Here is a 19506-nt window from a genome sequence, read left to right as displayed (position 1 = left end):
AGCATCCTTTGTGGCGACAGAAAGGATATCCTATGTCACTTTGCTGTTCTATAGCTTGACGTCTTAGCCACCTAGGGTCACTGTCCTGAAATTTCAGAACCATCCCCTGGTTTGGGAGGCAGTTAAAGAGCTATCCTACACTGCAATACAATACTGACGTGTTTTAGTGTCTTGGTATGTACACGGTACAGTTGATAAAAATATTGTATTCTTTGGTTTAATACTCCCGATTGTCACTCCTTTTTCAGAACGTTCATTCTGTTAGATGTCCTTCAGCACAGTGTGTACTTGTGACACTGTTGTTTAAAACACACCTTTTTTTAAGGCATTGTAGTTGAGGTGGACAGTCCATAGAATGTATAAATTCTTTTTAACTGAAAATAAATTTTTAAGAAGAATTCACAACGTTAGTGAACATAATAAGAAAATTAATTTGACTTGAGGGACAAGGGGTTTTGCAGGGGGAGGGAGAAAAGGTTGTTAAACAGTTTGTACAGAAAATTAGTCAAATATTTTAAAAATCAATGTGTTTTGAATAAGCATCGAAAACGGGTAAAGCAAAATGATACTTTATGATACTAAAAAAAGAGAAGTCTCCATCCGTTGCTATCTCACATCCAACAAAATTATTGAAATCTCTTGAACCAAAGTTAATTGCTGTAGGATTATTTGCCAGTGAAAACTTCCTATTTTATGTGCTTGTGAGAAAAAAAGACCAAGATTTTTGGGGGGAAGGAAAAAAGTTTGTCTCTACCTCTTTATTAATACTTAGCATGATAATGGAAGATGATACTTTACAGTCAAAGCTCTCACTGATTTTAGTGGGAATTCTATTTGCATGTATTCAAGAGGTAGGCAGCAAACAAGGTTTTTATTCTGTTCTACCCTTTTCTAAAATAAATGTATTAAAACAATACTTTAAAAAGCAATCATAAATCAAACTGGTAGAAGCTGCTTATGGAAATGAGCAGCAATGATTTATTTTTTTGCTTTAAACAGAGTATGTTTCTTTTATCAGAAGGGTAGATAAGAGAGGATTCTGGAATTTTGTATCCTGCCACGTTTTCATGGATTATCTTATTTCCCTCTTTTTCACATCCAACTCCCCTTAAGGCCTGTATCACAGCCACTGCTCTGCTCATGATGGGGGCCTGGGAGCACCTCTGTCTGCAGCGCTTCAGGGGGGCAACTGCTCTCAGGTTGTGCTCGGCAACCATGGGAGCAGCCCTTCTGCAGCTTTCCCAGCTCCTGCGGCCTGAGACACCAAAGCCAGAAATACACACTTCTGATCAAATGCTCAGCTGGAGTAAATTGGCAATGGCCCACTGGTTCCATGGAGCTACATTAATATGCACCAGTGGAAAAGCTGAACCTTACACATAAAAGAAGAAGAAGAAAGAATTTGGTTGTGTTTGGGAAACGCAATCCTGGTTCCTTGGATCTTGGAGCCTGTAGGAAAATTACTATGCAGTAGTTGGGTAATCCTTTATTGTTTCATGCGTTACTGGTTTCGGTTTTCCTCGATAACGAAAGAAAAGCTGGAAGCTTTGCCTCTCCCCAAGAAGGGTCACATATGCTGTAGCTGCAGCCCCCCCTTGCCTTGCTGTGCGTGGGCCTGGCAGCGGTGGCCAACCTGGAACGCCAAGACCTCTGAGAGGGCCCAGGCTTCCCGGGAGGATGGTGAAGCCAGCCCCAAAGAAAGCTGTGGCCTGTCGACCTTCAGTTTCAGGTTTTTAGCCAGATACCAGTGTCAGTTTTCAAATCTCTCTGACCTGGACCAAATCATAAGCACGGCAAAATGAATGATCTGGAGTTTATAAACTGACCAATCCACCAACAGTCCCTCCAAATGCTTATATGCTTATCTGTGCAGACACACATGTACTGGCACAAAGGATATTCTGTAGTATTGTATTACTTAGGCTTTTGATTGATTTCATTTGCAAGGAAACGAACTCACGCTTTTTTGATATTTTTTCTAAAAATAGACATATTTTAATGGTAGATTTTCTCATTAGAGGTAAGTCACAACTATTACCATTTATCTAGTTCTCAAACCTTAAATTTTAGTGATTCTTTTTAGACAGAACCCAGACTCAAGTGCCCTGTCTAGAATGTGAATATGAAAAAAATACCTGGTTTAGCTCATTTGTATCTGAAATACTAAAGCTTTTTCAGAGTCTTGTGTTCAAACTACTGTGCTTTTACTTTTGGCTGTACATAATGAAGGCCACTTGCCTTTCACCATTATTTATAATTTTTGAAGTTCTAGCTAGAAGTTTTCACTAGATGGCAGGATTCCACTATCATCTATTATCAGTGGATTTACTTGCAAAGCAACAGTTGCATATCAGTAGGAAAAATTTTTAAACATGTTCAAGTTTTGCAAAATATTAAAACAAGCAAAAACCTCATCACTATCAATCAAAAAAGATACATACGCTCAATAAATCACAGCTCTATTACTGAATATGATTAGTATTATGGGAGGAAAACCATTCAGAATTGTAGTGAAAGACATTCTTTTCTTGACAGAGGAACTAGAAAGACCTTTTATAAGATGAGGTATACTTGCACATAGTGTTTCTGCTATTTGTGAAGAACTAACTGATCTAGTAAGTTAACTGTAACTAATAAGTGTATTGACTTAAAAAGGCAAGAGCATGAATAGCTAAACTACTGACCTAAAAGAGTATATCAAAATATTAAAAACTGAAGAAAACTAAATGTACTGGATTACCAAAATACAGAAAGGTGATCTGCAGTTCTGTAGTCATCTTTTTTCTCTCCCTATATTTTTTTGGCCTAAGATATATTTTAATCTTTAGAGCTCAAGCTAACAAGGCAGAATTAGTTGTATGGTCATCAGTCTCAATACTGCTTCAGCCAGTGGTAATGTGCCAATTCCAGAGCTCTGGACATTTGTCCCCCTTGTCTAGGGAAAGAGAATGCAGCTCCATGCAGTTACATAACCTTCATAACCCTGACAAATCTTCATTGTTGCGATGGAATGAGCTCTGGTTTTTAGAAAAACTACTTTTTAAAAGTTTTATTTTTGTAATTTGGGGTTACCAGTACTTGAGGGATGTATTTTTTACCTATTCAAAACTTCTACTTCTGTTTTGTTTTCCTTTCACACATGGAGATAATTTATGAAGTGCTCAGTAACTTTCAGTGTCGTTCATGAAATACAAGAGGGAATGTTTGGTATCTATTAAAGCTGTTCTTAAGACCGGATAACTTTCCAAAAACAGAGATAACTCAGTGTAATGCTTTCCAGAATTCCCAAAATAGTAAGAACATTTTCTCATGACAAAGCTGTATTTATTTTATGCCTAGAGTATAAGAAGTATTGTAAATAGATGACAAACCGCATTTCCTAATAAGAGATTCAGTTTTGCGATATGCTGCATGCCTTCAAAAACACAGAGCAAATGAAATAGGAGCTGAAAGGCACATATCACCTCACAGTTTCAAACCTTTTACATTGAAGAAAATATTTGCAATACCTGAAATTTATCTAAAAGTAACCATTCCTTTTTATTAGCAACAAACATAATCAGCACCTGTAGAAGCTCTGCAAAACACGTTAGCAAATTCAAACAAGCATCACAGTAAGATTCTTTAGACAGACTACTGTCTTCTCTCCTCCTTGTCACAAAACACTGAAAACATCTTTCTCTCATGATCCTACCTTGGCGATTTGCAAAGGCTGCTTTTGCTCCTTGCCACCTTGCAATCTAAAGCCCCAAGGCGCCCCTCCACTCATAGCAATGCAGATATAATCCCCTGTGCCCATTTTCGTGCTGCAGTTAGGCAGTGTTCATACGCAGAAGAAGATGGAAAAGTTGTCTCGCAACTGTTCAGCGAGCTTGAGATTCGTCTGCCAGGCAGAGCTGGAGACCCAGAGCACCACACTGTTGCTGCTGCTGCGGACTGCGCTGGCTAATGTAGTCATTCACGAGAATGGAAGAGCTCTTGCGGACGAAGGGCACAGCCCACTCTGTCGTCAGATTCATACGCTCAGCCCACCTTCGCAGTCAAGTAAGCAGCGCCAAGGAAGCACACAGAGAGACTCGGCCGTGGGGCAGAGGGGGCTGTATTTAAACATGGGGCTCTCGTGGCAGCTAAATCAAAACAACAGCAAAAAGTAGTGTAAATCTCCTAGTGATGATTTAAGACATAAGTTTACTTTAGTAAATGGTGCCAGACATTTTAAACTCTAATCTCCCTGTTTCTTGCACTCATGCTCCAAACAAAGAAGAAAGTGGGATCTCAAGTGAAACATCATGCAGATCACCTGAATAAATGATACACTTAGATCAAAAGCTAGGTTTAGGGTTTTTGTCTCTACCTCACATGCACTTTCAGCAGAATATAGATATGCCCTCCCCCCCCCCCCCCCAAAAAAAAAGCATCGTAATTTTTTAATTTCCTGATCCTGGAATTGCTTATTTTACTGGTGCTCTCTGGCTGTAGTGTAATTTAGAGTGCACTGCTATCAAGCAATGGCTTAAGTGATTAGTGGACTCTAATAACACCTGCTCTTGTGCATACTGTTGCCTTTCCCAGGAGACGAAATTAATGGAATGAGGTAGCAATTTGATGTACTGATGCTATCAACAGATGATCTGAATTTGTGTCACCAAAGGGGAACCTCATTGTAAACAAGGGAAAAAAATGATTCAGTGGGAAATTAATTAGCCACTGACTTACAAGACCTGGGTTCAGTTATGTTCTTTGTTGCTGACTTTGGGTAATGGAGACTATAAACAGGTAAGCTCCTGCAGATCTAGTTAGAGCTGTTTAAAAGGTGACTGTTTTTTTCAGAAAGGGATGACTATTGCTCTAGCTGAGTGTTGACAACAACAACAACAACAACAACAACAACAACAACAACAACAACAACAACAACAACAACAACAACAACAACAACAACATGAGTGCTTGTGCTCTGCCTCAGCACAAAGTCAGTTAGCTTGGCTCAAATCATGCTGTATTTCCAGTGAAGCTGGTTGGAGGAGACAGTGTTCATCAGGTAGGTAGAAACACCTTTAACTGCTTTATTAGTTTTGGAAGCAAACATCTCTTGCTTAGAGGCCCAGGTTGCTGGGGGCCAATCTCACATTCACAGCCTAAATTCCACTTAGGTCCCTGTATGTGGTGTTTGCAGGTGGCTGGTTCTAGGTCTTCAGAGATGTCAGGACAAGAAGAAACACTTGGCAGTTAAGCTAAGCGAATTTGTAGCAAAGTACATAGTAACCTAAGCCTGTGTCTTTGTCAATTCAATGTCTGTAGAGTGATGCTTCCCTATACTACAGCAGTGCTCTTAAAGACTGTTAAACAAAATATCAGCTTAGAGAAAGGATCTTCTGTTAGACTGAAATGTTATGCCTGAAAAAGAAGACAAGCTTTTAGGCACTTATCAGGCCTCTAAAGGCACTAAGGTAGCCCAAAAACTGGGGGAGAGACAAGCTCCCTAATCAAACAGAGGGAAATGTGGCCCTCTCCTTGTCGGGACTGAATGGGAGGAAGAATGCTTTTGTTGGTGACTGGAAGTCAAAGGCTCTGAAGAAGCAGAACAACTGAAGTTTGCTGTATACTGAAATACTTAAGGAAAATACTACCAGAAAAGGCATACTCAGAAACAGAATGGTCTTTAAAGATACCTTGTTATAGAAGCTCTGAGAGAAGAAGCTTTGTTTGAAATAACTCAGTTCAAGGTATCTAAGTGCTTTTTACCATCTTGTACAATGTTGATTTGTTGCTGTAGCAGACAGTTTTTTAGTCTTTTCCTAAGTAAAATCTTGCATTAGACAAAACTTTCTTCCTTTTGCCTCTTGAAGCAAAATGTTTATACATATTTTTGTGCCAGTAAAAATCTATAGCATATAGCTGCAAAAAATGTCCCATGACACACTGGTAAATTAAAAAATATATTTTTTTTTGAATCTCATAATGCATCAGCCCTTCAAGTATTATAAGTTTATGACTAAATTTGTGGGTTTAATTACTGCTAAGGGTGCTCAGAGCTTGTATTTAGGTTTTCTTATATCATTTCAGTAAAATGAATAATCAAATCTTATCTCTGCTTCTGAACTTCTGCATAAAGTTATACAGAAGACAAGTTAAAGGGTACCATAATTACACACATCTGTATTTGGCTGGTCACATATTTGACGGGAGTTTGTACTAGAAATAGATGTTTTTATCTTCTTTTATCCATATAAGAGACTGTGTAAAATGCTAAGATGGAACAACCTTGTTTAGTCATCACTCATCTGGAGGGGAAAAAAAAAAAAAAAAGGTAGTCAGAACACCAGGAGCTGTCTGATTTTATTTTATGCCATATATGAACTGCTTCCATACAGCTGTTGAAGTTTCAGTAGTTGCTGTTACTTAAAGCTAATTCCCCCACTATCTGTGTGTGTTCTTTTAGGCAACAGGGCAAACAGAAGCACATTAAATTTGATTTTATCATAGCAAAAGAAAAGATAAAATTGGAATTATTCAGCAGGTAAAACATTAGAGAAATGTATCTTATTAGCAAAAATTAATGGTTTTCTACAGCATTGTGCACTTGTTTTTTGGATTCTTAAAATTGAATATTTCAGTATTTGTTTAATGCTCTACTGCATTCTAATTTTTGAAATCTATATGGTGCTCTATAACTTAATTTTAATGGAAATAGGAAGAAATAAATTTGTTCTAGTCAGTGTGTTGAGGTTTTTAAATAACAATTCCAAAGAAACTGCTTTTTTTCTTTAAGAGAGAATTGGTAGCTTGTTCCTCAGTAAGGAAAACATTTGAAGTCTGTAACTAAACTATTCCCTTGATGGAGAGACCTAAAGCTTCTTTTTTCCTTATCTCTTAAAAAAAATAATGCTTGATAGTCATTAACAACTCCCATTTACCATATATGACTTTCTTAAATGCTTATGCTTCAGCATGTCTTGCTTTTTAATACTAGTCTTATCTTATTTTACATTCTCTGCATCCTCTGGGATTTCTAAATGCTGGTCAGAAACTGGACACGTGATAAAAGCTGAGTCTTTTTTTTTTTTTTTTTTTTTGTCATTTCAGTCTCTATTTTAGCATGAATATATTGCATAAATTTTGAGATAATTTTTGAAGGCAACCAAAAAATTTAAAGATAACAGCAGCCACAGCCATTTAACCATTCCCACCATCTCTATCACTTTCACTAAAGCCAAACGATTCAAGTCTGGGCAACAACTGATAAGATTTTTATGTCACAAAAATTAATTTTTTAAACTTGGCAAATGACATACACCAGACCTCACCCAGTACCAATATCTGTCTTTTGCCCAAATACAGGTAAAGCTTTGGCTTGGATCTGATCTGCTATGATGAGATCTCTATGGAAAAAAAAAAAATCCCATGTCAAACTGCAGCTGCTCATTTGTTTTTAAGAAGTGCCAATCAGAAAATATAGCACATTAATGTGCTGTGATAACCTGAGAGTAGCCATACTTAGAGCAAAGTGAGGCCATCTAACCTATCTTTTTGATGGGGGGTGAAAAATAGGTACTTAGGAAAGAAAATAAGAACAGGGAAACCATACAATACTTTCCCCAAGTGGCCTCCAGCAGCTGCCACGCAAAGACTTCCTCAGTTCCTGGGTATTTTACTAACACACAGTGAATTTCTCTTCCATCAACTTTTCCAGTCGTCTTTTGAGCCCGCATAATTTTTTGTATCTACAGCTCATTGCAGGAAGCCCGCCCTAACTGCATTGCAACAGGAAGAATCACCTCTTCGTGTTCGAATCTGAATCGTGCGGTCTCGGTTGCTGTGCCTTGCCTCTCGGATCAGAGGAAACTGCACAAGCAATCCGCAGCCATGCTTTTCCAGGCCACTTATTTTATAGACCTCTGTTATATCCCCCTCACTCTTCTGTTTGCCAGAGAGAAGAGGAATAGACTAATTAGTTGTTCCTTATGCAGGAGCTACCTCAGACTAGTTGCCTTTCTCTTAAATCCTCTATATTTCTCGTACATTCTTTTTGAGATGGTGGCCTAGAACACGGCACAGTGTTCAGAATGTGGACAAAATTAGGATTTATGCAATAACATGATATTCTCTATTTTTTTCTCTAATTGCTCACCCTAACGTTGCGAACACCTGATTTGCTTTCTCAGCTGCTGCTGAGCCGATGTTTTCATGGAACTATCTTCTAAAATCCCGAGATCTTGCTTGATGATAGTCAGTTCAAAGCTCATTGTTTTATAGGCGAAGTTAAGTTTGGTTCCCTTCCCCTTCCCCCCCCCGCCATGTGCTTCACCTTATATTTATAAGCTGTCTTATGGTATGGCTGCTTAGTTTTCTCAAAAGCCTTTGCTGAGGGAATTTGTTGAAAGCCTTTTGTAAATCCAAGGTCAATCAGATCACCCTTATCCATGTGTTTTTTGATCCCTTCAAAGGACTGCTTTAAGTTTGTGAGGCTGGACTTCCCTTTATGAAAGCCATTTAACTTGTCCCAGATAAGTCATATTTATCCAGGTGTCCACTATTTCTTATTATAGTTTCTGCCTATTTGCTTGGTATAGATATCAGGCCTGTTGCTTTCTGAATCTCTCTTGGAGTGCTTTTTTTTTTTTTTTTTTTTTTATGGTACTCTAGTCTCAGGTAACAAGGCAGTTTTAAATAAGAGATAGCTCTTTCAGTCTTGAATTCCTTTAAAGCTGTTGGGTGAATACTGTGTGGTCTCGATGGCTTCTTGTTTGTTTTGCTTGCCTCATCTACAGTCACTTGTCTATATAGTTTCTTTTCTTATTATAACACCCATCTGTGATTCTGAACAGTTTTACTATCAGAAGATCTATGTAGAATCTAACTTGAATCTAGTAGTTCTGTAGTTCAGCTCAGAAGATATTTCAAAAATGCCAGAAGCAGCAAGACATATGTCCATATTTCACTCAGCAGTAAAAGAAGAACAGCGGCCGTTTCACCCACGGTTTCCTACAGTAGTATCCTAGGTCAGAGGATTCTTTTAAAATGCAAAAACATTCAAACCATTTCTTAGTAATGAGGAAGGGAAAGAGAGAGAGAGGATATCACGGTCTCTGATTTAAAGGTGGCATTTTTTGCTGTAAATACCTAGATGATGCCATTTCCTCCTTATTATGCATTTCATTTTCTTTTTCTATCTGATCTTTTTCTTGTAAAATCAAGATAAGGTAATTCCCTAAAAATGGCTATTTTTAACAGCTTTCTAGTAGATTCTAACTATATCCACTATAAACAATTTAAGAAACCACATAATTTATTGCAGGATGTAGTTTTAGACAAATGGGAGAATCAGCAGGAAAAAAGACAGATTGCTTAATAATTACAGTGAAAAAACACTTGCAAACATATAATTAGTTAAACAGAACAAAAGATGGAATCACAGCCATGTCACTTAAGCAAACATGAAATAGTCTCTTCCAAATGAAGTGAAAATGGTCTCTTCTAATATATTCCTTCAAATTAAAACAAATCAATAAAAAGTGGCTCCTGCAAGCTAAGAATAGTATAAGATTACCTAGCCTATACTATTGTCTTAAATCATTGCCCTGCAACATTCCTTGTTTAGTAGTACAACTTAATATAGTTGTATAAAGTAAGAGCAAATTTTGAATGGAGAGCTAAATGCTGTTTTCCCCAAACCTTATCTAAGTAGAAAAATACATTTCTACTTAATTCCTACCCTTGATTTTTGTTCTTTTGACTTTAGAAGCAACAAAAAAACAGAACCACATGGAAAGGATTTCATTTTCAGAAAAGGTATAAAATGACAGACAATAAAATGACAGACAAAGTGAAATATGTTGATGGAACATTCAAATGCTCGGCTCCAGCTAACGTTCATTAAAGCTGATCGCTCTTCATTTCTTCCTATGCAATTTCTCTTGTCCTACAACAGAAATTAATACAATCCAGATGTTTTGACTGCATGAGGAACTTAGCAGCGTACTCCAAACTAGAGAGGGATTGCTAACTGAAAGTACAGACATGTAGTGATGAAGGTATTGTAAAACAGTAATACCGAGTTCTTTGTGAGGAGAAAAGAGGACAAAAACACAACAGTTTTTCAGAGAGACCTGAATACTTCAAAGGCCAAACTCGGAAGCCCCGCCCACACTGATAAGAGATGTAAGCAATTTCTCACTGGTGAAAGTAAAGGCTTCAGATTCAAAACCCTGATGAGGATTACTGTGTGATGGGTAGAATTCCACTTAGGAATTTTAGAAGTATTCCTGCTTCGGTCTTTTCTTCTACTTCAAGACTGCCAAATGAAGTATAGTGGAAGAAGTAGAGAAATGTTCCGACTCTGACTCTGGTGTGAGAAACAGCTTTCCTGGAAACGTAAAACAAATTTAATGATGTTTTAGAACCTGAAGCAATTCTTTCTCTAAGCTGAAATACAACAGGGTTGTGCTGTCAAGTTCTGAAAAGCTGCAAGTCTGCAGTCTGCCAAGTGTAAGTGGCAATGAAGAATATTTCTCAATCAAGCTTCTCTTTAAGGGGGGAAGTAATTTGCTATTGTGCTCTGCTAGAAAAAATTTACTTTTACCTCCATAGCAGCTCAGTGAAGTTTAACAATGTTTTAGGTGTTAAATAAGCAAAGCTTTGACCGTTCCTTATCTCCTCTAACTCTCTGTTTCCTGTCCCAGATGAGTAATAGTAACTCTAGTCACAAGCAAAACTTTATTAATGCAGGTAGCCCACATAGAGGAATAAGGATAATGTTCCTCTTGATGGTAGACTTAGCAATACTCACAATTATGCCTTTCATTATTAAGTTAAAATACCTCTGAGCGACCTGAACTGATTGCATATGCAGTTAATATAGATATTGTTATTCAACAGGTGTGTTTTAGTTACAGATCATATTACCATCAGCCTATATATGGTTCACTAAGAAGGCAAGAAGTCAGCTGAGTTCAGCTGGAAATGGAAGGTTTGCCATGCCATCACCAGAAGCGTATTTCTCAGCAGTTATATTAGCTTGTGTCATCCTACATCCTTGTGGTCGCTTTATTGGTATGGTTTTAAGAGCTCTTCTGAGAAAGAAGAAGCCATTTGGTTCTCCCAAATACAGAAACTAAGTTGGTATGCTTGAGCATTACTGACTATTGGTGGCAGAATAAATAGCAATTCATACAGAAAGATATCTACTGAAACTCTACACGCTGCCACAATTCATCATGCCAGTATGTAGATTAGTGAAGATGTGCTCTCTAAGGATATGTCCAGGTGGAACAGGTCACAGATCCTCTGTACCAAAAACCAGTCACCATTAAATACAGTGAGTGAAAAGGTATGGATAGGTTGAGTAAGGAGCCAGGAGTTTGGAGAACAGAACTCCAATGTCTCTTTGGTCTTTGTCTTAGTCTAGAACCAGTTCCAGATACCCAGGAAATATTTTCAGAGAGACAGATATTTTTTTCTGAGCTCTCAAAGTCTTTTGAGAGGGCTTTTCAGTTTCCAGGCGTGTATGTATGGCCCTGCCAGGTCTCACTGGCCCACTACAATAGGAGCTAGACTTGCTCCCTTCCTTTCTCCCACCCCTTTGTATTGGTGTGCACTTTGGAAGTGCAGGTGATCTTGATGAAGCCAACATGCCTTGCAAAAGGAACCAGTTAGCTGTATGAAAGACATGGATTTCAAAGTGTTTCAGAAGAATCAATGTGCAAAATAGCTACAAAAGCTCCCAGAGATTTTGTTGTGAGGACAAAGTAAAACTCATTCACAACAAGACTTGTGAATATGGACTCATTTTCTGCAAAACTGGAATAACTACTTGTTTTTTGTTACACTTGAAGTAAGGATTGGAATTCATGTTTTTCTGTGTCATTCTACTGCTGTTTTTACTTAACACTTGGTTTTAGCAAGCAAAAATTAATTTTCCTCAATTTGGGGAGACTCTTAAGTGTCTATCTCCATCTCATTTTGACTCCGAAAAGGTGGGATGGTTACATTTTGGCTTCCTTTGGGGGGGGACGGAGGGGGAGGAATTCTGCTGAAAGTCTCTAAAGAGAAAAGAAAACTATTTCTCTATTTCCATGATATTTTCTTCCCTTTTTGGCAGGACAAGGTCTCATCAGATTCCTCTTAATAGAGCCTACAGGAATCAAAGCTGTATTTTCTGTGCAAAAGCATTTGGATCTTGAGCTGCACAAGTATATAAGTAGGTGTTCTATGTTTATCTTAATTCCTCACTTCTGCCATAATAATTCACCCTGCCCTTTGAATTATCATTTAAAAGTGGAGGTTAATTAATACAAGCCCTTTTATCTGTTTATTCATCTTAGGCAGTCAGCTTTTATGATATCCTCTCTTCCTACTGAAAGAATCCAGTGCAAACATTTCATGCCTACTTAATTGGCTAAACAAATATACCATGCTTAACTCTGTTCTGATGTACTACAGTGGCATAAATCCAGAGTAACCATATCATACTCAGTTGGAGATCTCAAGATTTTAAACATGGTTTAGTGAAGAATTAGATCCAAATGATGGCTTAACACGGACTTGGAGATTGAGGAGATCTTGAAGATTTAACATTAGTCTGGTGAATATTCACCTGCATCAAATTTCGTATCATTTTTTAAATTTTGTTTCATGTCAGCTAGCATAAAAGTGATTAATTCCCTTTGACTAGTTGCTTTTAAGAAGCACAATGACTGATTACATGTATGGCCATGATCCAGCATAAAAATAACTATTTTTGCATTGCAATTTAAAGCAGGCATTGTTTTTCACTTGAAAGGCTCATAGGATTGAATTTATCAGTAGTGAAAACAAGAAAGCTAGAAGCAGAGGGTAGAATTGTGTTATATTATAACATGGGTCTCGGGAACCTTGGGTTCAGTTTGTACACTTGCAAATTCACAGTTAACTTTTGTTCTGGGTCTGTAAAATGGGAGAAATGGTCACTCCTCAGTATAACCTTGAGAAATCTGCTTAAACTTTTCAAATACTTAGTGCTTAGTTTGATAGTTTGTATCCTTTTGTATGCTATTCTCTGATCTTTCCTCTATACTACAACTTAAGCTGTAAGCTTTGTAGAGCAGTTTCTAATACTTACTTTACAAATACTGTATTTTGTTCAGTGTCTGTCCCAGTGGGTCTCTGATGTTGGTGGTTAGAGCTACAGCATCTAGCAAGAGGACAGTGCATAAATGTTGTTACAGCATCAGGTTATGTCTGCATAAGGCTAATGTTTCCCTCTGTCTGCATCTGGATGGTTCTGTTTGGATTCTGACCAGAGAAACCATAACAATGAAAATGGTATACCAAGGACCTCCCTGCATGAAACCTAACCCCACATGTGAATAACTGCAAGAGATTAAAAAGCACTCCAAAATACCCTCATTCCTGGCTATATGAACAAGAATTCCAACTCTCTGTTTTGATTACTAATTCCTTTCCAAATGGAGCAGATTATATTAGAAAAGTCTGCCCTCCAAAAACACCTTGATGTTTAACCCCTGCTGATCCTATGTACTTCCCTGTTGCACTGTATCTTCTTGCCAAGAACCAGTTTACACTTCTCAGTTCCTTCTGTCTTTGGCACAGGCTTCTGCTTTTAGGTGATAATCTACCACATAGCTGGTTTTGGCATGGATTTCTAGACAACTGCCACCACCCGCAAATCCTGAACAAGCGGTTTTTGTGCATCCACAGAGCAAATCTAGTCTGCATGCTGTAAGCTTAAGCGTGCTGTAGAATTTCGGTCCTGCCCTTTGTGATTTTGATGCTAGCAGCACCTCCTCTCCATTCATTGGTTCTAGCGTTCAGATAAAGTGATGGATTATTTGATTCAATTCTGATTTGCTTTGACTTGATTCTGATTTTTATTTTTATTGCTGATGGGGAGGGATTCAGTTAGTTGATATTAGAGGTACCTAAATAGTGCAAAACCAGTATTTTGAAAAATAAATATTCTTGCAGCCAATACTGATATTTTTACAAATAACAGAGATCAATTTGCTTTACTGCTATGTAGAACTTCTACCATTTTTGCATTCTCAGGTAGAGGATTTTTTCCTCCCCTATTAACAGTGGTGGAAAGCAAAACTATTTGCATCTGAAGTGGTTTCATGGTGATTTTGAAAAGCTATTTTTCTTATACAATGGATTCATTCAACAGTTACGAATATTCCTCAGTGCGAACAAATAGAAACCAACTTACCCTGCTTGTGGTATCAACCAGTCTGGGAAAGGAAACACTATTGCATGAGTTACAGTAGGCTATCAATTATATGGAACAAATATGACTAGTAAGAGTAAGAATATACTTGTAGTGTGTTAAATGGTCACTACCACTGGCTAAAATGGCACTGAGCTATTAACAGGACAAATGGAAAAAACAGACTTTGTAAATTCACCCCATGTTTTCCAATGAGAAAACAGAGTAAATTAATCAAATAGCTAGTTTGCTATGAAGAGTTTGCCTGGTTCTTACTCGGATATGGAGTTCCTGTTTTTTCTTTGTTTTGTTAATTATGATAGTACACTTATTTGGGTACTTTTGTATAGCAAGATTCTAATAACACATCATGCACATTACACATGAACAGGAAACATTAAAGGAAACCCAATGAAAGCAAAGCTACCTCAGATGCCTTTGAATATAAATTTGAAATATAATTGAAATATAAATTTCAGAAATTCCACATATAGCAAGCAAGCAAACCTGGAAAAGTTGCATTACATTCTGCTGTCCTTTTGCATGCTGTTACTGATGGTTTAATGTTTATTCACAGTGCATTGTATTTCATGCATTATTTGTTAGATTATAATGAGAACATCTCGTATCTGTTTTTTTGTTAGCTTGTTATGTACTAATTATAACATGGTAATAAAGTCTGGATTTCTTAAGGAGGAAATCTTAAGGAGATTTCTCCTTAAGAACTGGCAGTTTTTACAGTACTAAGTTGATTTAAAAAAGAGAACTGAAATTCCTTGAAACATCACAGCAGTTTTCTCAGAATACTGAATCTATCTCCTGTAAATTTTCCAATTCAGCTTGCCAGAATGCTGATTTCATTAGAAAATCAAAACAGCAACAGCCAGTGAGAGTAAGCAGAAGAGCCTTTCCATTTTCAGATTGAATTAGCCAGAAAGTCCTTTTTAAAGAAAGCAGTCATAGTCAGTTTTCTAAGGCGTTTTCACTTTCATAACATTTGGCGTGATGCGAACTTACTAGATGTGGGTTCTAGAGCATTTTGTAATTATTCCAGTTTTACTGAGTTTCAGGGAAAGAAAGTGGCGTTAGCTAAGAAATGCCAAGCTGGAAAGAAATCAGGTACTCTATTCACAAGACCCAGAGAGTGTCCTAGGCAAATAATAGCATTAAATACTATTTCAGCTGCACACCTTCTTTCTTCTGTAAATGTAAATTTCTGTTTTGTAAATATGCCATTAAATTTTCCCAATACCCTTCAGATAGGCAAGGAACCTTCTCTGTGGCAGTTTATTTTTGTCCTCTGGGGGAGTCAGGAACTGTAAAGGTAACAAGGTCCATCATTGTGGATTTACCAGTTGTCAGTGATGTTTAAACTTAGTTAGTGATGTTTAAACTTAGTGCTGATCTTGCAAAAGTGGTAAGGAATTAACTCTTCCTTGACTGTGGCCCCAAGCCTGAGCTGGAACAGACCTGACTATAGCTGAATAGGTACAGTAGGAAGTATCTATTAACACCAGTTATTTAGGAGAAAAAATATATAGCAATAAATGTATACCCAGGAGTTCAATATTACTGTATTATTTTCCCTGAATAACAGCAGCTACGTCAGGATAATATTGTGAAAACCCTTTGCTATCTGTTTTCTTTTTTATATAGGGCAGAGTTTAAGGGGTGTACTCTAATAATATGTTCTAATTGCCATTGAGATTATTTAACCAAAATATCAGTATTCACTTCTGTTGTAACCATATTTGTTTCTAGTGTGTTTAATGTTTTATATTAGAAATGCAACTGCATGAGTCACAACACTGATGAATGTGTTTCATCTTACATTGGGGAGTGCTGTTTCTTGAAATACCACATTTTTATTCTGACCTCACAGTCACATTTTTTTCAGAAAAGTATAATCTCTTCCATATATGATTGCTTCTGCTAAAAAGTCTGTCTTTGCTTTCATTTTAAACAAACAAGGTTTTTGTAAATATTCATTTTCATTTTGCTTTTAAAGTGCTTTAAACTGTAAACTGTTCTCCATAGATCTTAATTATAACAGCAGACAAAACATTAATGAGAGTTTAGTGATTATATGTAAGCAAGACAAGAAAAGAAAGGCATCTTTTTATATAAACAGCTTTTAGGACCCTTTTGATGTTGTGCAATACCAAACCTGTTATGTCTACAGGAAATATATGAAATTAAGAAGCCAGTATCAACAGAAAAGCCTTTTAAGATATAGAATATTTGGAGCTCTATGAACCACCATTCCCCACATCTTCCCCTACAGAATGGTTTAGAACGTACTTTGATACAAGGCGATCAGATAGTGCTGAACTTAACTACAAATACTTATCAAAGCTTAAAGTTAACACAATTAATGTCAACTGTTGAAAAAGGTGTAGTAGGGCTAACTTCATGAGAAATACCTGTCTGTATCAAAACTGCTTCATAGTGGTCTGATTCTTATTGGCAGCTTGTGCTAAAGCCATATTTTAAGGACATCTGCTAAACGATGTCTTAATGCAATGTACTATGACATACAGATACGGAGTTCTGCACACTTTGCCTATCAGGAGCCTTTATAGAGCCCCAGCAGTAATTTCAGGGAACAGATCAAACCCCAAATGGTTAAAATCATTGGAAAAATAACTGAATGTTGATCTCCCAAAGATTTGAGTTACAGTCTTTTACAGAACCAGCATTGGTTCTGTAACCAATAGTTTCCCAAGTTGATGGGAGGCTATTTTGTTTCAGAACTAACAGAGAAGTTTCTAATGAGAACTTAAGTAGTGACATTTTGGAGGCAGAAGTTTTGCTGTCTTTTAATCTAGATAAGAAAGCATACAGATTTAGACAAATTCCTCTATTTACTTCACCAGTACTACTTCCAAATTAGGTTTTAAATGTATCACATTAGTTTTCGGTAGTGTTACACAGGTACAATTTTAGGATAAACTGATCGTTAAGGAATGCAATTTAATCCACAAGATCTTCATTACTGATGATGATAGACAAGAAGGAAAAAAAACAGTCTGATCTCAGCTCTTATGATAAAGTTTGATTAAAATGATTCATGTTTTTAAAGTGACACCAGTTTAGTAACCCTGTAATGTCATTTTTATGAAATTACTTTCCAGACCAGGAATGCACTTAAATCTTGAACGACGTTTCCACATTTTTGAAATTGAAGAACTCAAAATTACTTCTACTGTTTACAGCTGGTAACCATAAATATTACTTGTAGCTTCAAAATATCAATACTGGAATGTGCCGGGTGCCTTCTGTCTCAATGTTACATGCTGAAAGACAATAGATGTGAAGCTGCTTCCTCTAGGAAAGAGGCGTCTTGATCCACTTCCAGAGTGGGCCTAAAGCAGGGGAAGAATTGATAGTGGCATAGCTTCTTTGCTATCTTTTGCTGATCTCATCTTTCAGTTTCACTAAAGCTGATTTCAGAGAGGGAGAAATCGGGTAGGAAGTATTCAGTGGCCAAGTAAGTGCAGGGTTCCTCTGTGCTGAATTATCCGCAGCTGCTTACTGTTAATAGCTGCGAGCTAGATGCAGCTGGACTGGTGGGGCAAGAGATTGGCCCCTCTCCACAACACAGTGGCATGTCCTCACTTAAAATAGCAGTTTTTCTCTGAGCAGCTTGCAGGTGTGTGGCAGTGGCTTAGGTTTTCAGAAGAATTTTTCATAACCAAAGGTAATTGTATGTGTCTGTATAACCAGCCAAAGAGAGAGGGACAACAGGTACATCTGAAACTACAATACACCTGTGATGAAAGATGTGTTTTATGTCTTGCTTATGAAAAGGTCACTGATACGCTGTAGTAATAAGCACACACAACTTAACTGATACTTGTCACCTTATCGACTAAGTTTTTCATTCTGATTAGATAGACGTGTGAGATCTGAAAAGTTTTAGCAAATTTTCTCTGACAAATCCAACAGTAATGGTTCCAGTAAGGTGTAAAGAAGCAGCTCCTGATAGCAGTACAAAGACAGCCCAAGCGTCATTCCTGCCCACTTTGTGTTGCTTACTGAGGTTTCTTGCACGTGTAAGAAAGTTCTTTCATGTAAGTGAGGCCCCTTGGGTACCTTCATTTTGACATATATTTTAAAGGCATTGTGGTTTTTTTTTTTTTTGAAGAATTTTGTATAGTAATGCATGTTTTGACAGTGTTTTCTGAGATATCCATTACTGAGAATTTAGCTCCATTTACAAATCATGTAAAAGTGTTTATTAATATTACTCTTAAAAGCTTTAATAAGGTTGCAGATCAAGCACTCAGTCTAAGAAAGGATATGAAGCCTGGATTCTAGATACATACGAATATGTCTTTAATTGAATGTTGACTTTTTTTTTTTAATCCTCTACCACTTTTTCCCTCTCCCCCCCTCCCCCAACCTCAACTCCAGGTCCAAATTGTTTGTTTTTGGATTGGGAAGCACAATCACTTTACCAATACGTCTTTGTCATGTTGCTACATGTTTCTACTTTGTTAATTAGAAAAAGATTGATCCTATCCTGTAACCAAGGTAATATCTGTAAATGTACTTGAACAGTAACTAAAACTAGAGTAGGCAAACAAGTAAAGTACCTGCATCATATCTGCACTCTTCTTAATTTTGCCATCTGAATATCTAAAAATATACATTGCCACAAATGTCTTTTAAAGCATATATAAGAAAAAGTATATTTTTAGGACTTTAAATAGGAATTTCACCACTCTATTACAGAAGGAAAAAAATGTATCAGTAACAACAATTATAAGCATTATGTACCCTATGTACGGGTCTCCAGTCTATCATCAAGTTACTTCCTCTCCTTCTCCTTGGTAAACCAGCTAGATTGAGCCACTTGACTCCTGCCCCCAGCAGTTCTCGTAGCTCTTTTCTGAGCCCTTTCCGGTTTACGAATTTCCTTTTAAAAGCCTGATCCAAGCTCTTGGGTTTGCCAGCTTGCCCGGTGCATCGGGACAGTGTGGCTTTTCACCATCCCGCTAGGTCCTGAGTCTGATAAGCAAACTATGTGCGTGACCTTATCAGGGTGGCTTTTTGCGCAGCACCGGGGGCTCAATCAGCCTGTCTTTGGATGCGTCACCCACAGCGCAACACTCCCCAAACACCCGAGAGCCATAGGCCGAGTCTCCAAGCAAGGCCTGAAAAGCATCAGACTTGAAAATAGTACTTTGGACACGATTTCCCAGCTTTTTTCCTTTCTTTCTTTTTTCCTCGCAGCCAGGAGGCTCAAGGGCATCCTCCTTCCGCTTTGCTTTTCGGATGAAAGCGGGGAGGGGCAGGACGCG

General features: G+C 37.6%; 1 protein-coding gene and 1 long non-coding RNA gene across 3 annotated transcripts in view; one reads left to right on the top strand and one right to left on the bottom strand.

The window, feature by feature from the left end:
* The window catches only part of SYNPO2 (synaptopodin 2), a 99190-nt gene extending 95217 nt beyond the window's left edge, over positions 1–3973 (bottom strand). The window contains exon 1 of the mRNA XM_026096097.2: positions 3695–3973. Coding sequence (XP_025951882.1) covers positions 3695–3799 — 105 coding nt within the window. The 5' untranslated portion in view covers positions 3800–3973. The remainder of the gene's footprint in view (positions 1–3694) is intronic.
* Positions 1–12190, top strand: part of LOC112980892 (uncharacterized) — a 166675-nt gene extending 154485 nt beyond the window's left edge. Inside the window, exon 8 of one of the 2 annotated variants that reach the window (XR_010388941.1) lies at positions 12098–12190. This is a non-coding gene — a long non-coding RNA (uncharacterized LOC112980892). Of the gene's footprint in view, positions 1–4830; positions 5033–12097 lie in introns of those variants that run through there. The other variant, XR_010388940.1, reaches the window with a different exon arrangement.
* The last annotated feature ends 7316 nt before the right edge of the window (positions 12191–19506 follow it).

This window comes from Dromaius novaehollandiae, chromosome 4, assembly GCF_036370855.1.
Source record: "Dromaius novaehollandiae isolate bDroNov1 chromosome 4, bDroNov1.hap1, whole genome shotgun sequence".
Classification (NCBI taxonomy): domain Eukaryota; kingdom Metazoa; phylum Chordata; class Aves; order Casuariiformes; family Dromaiidae; genus Dromaius; species Dromaius novaehollandiae.
The sequence above is the reverse complement of the archived record's forward strand: the minus strand, read 5'-3'. Positions and strand labels throughout refer to the sequence as shown.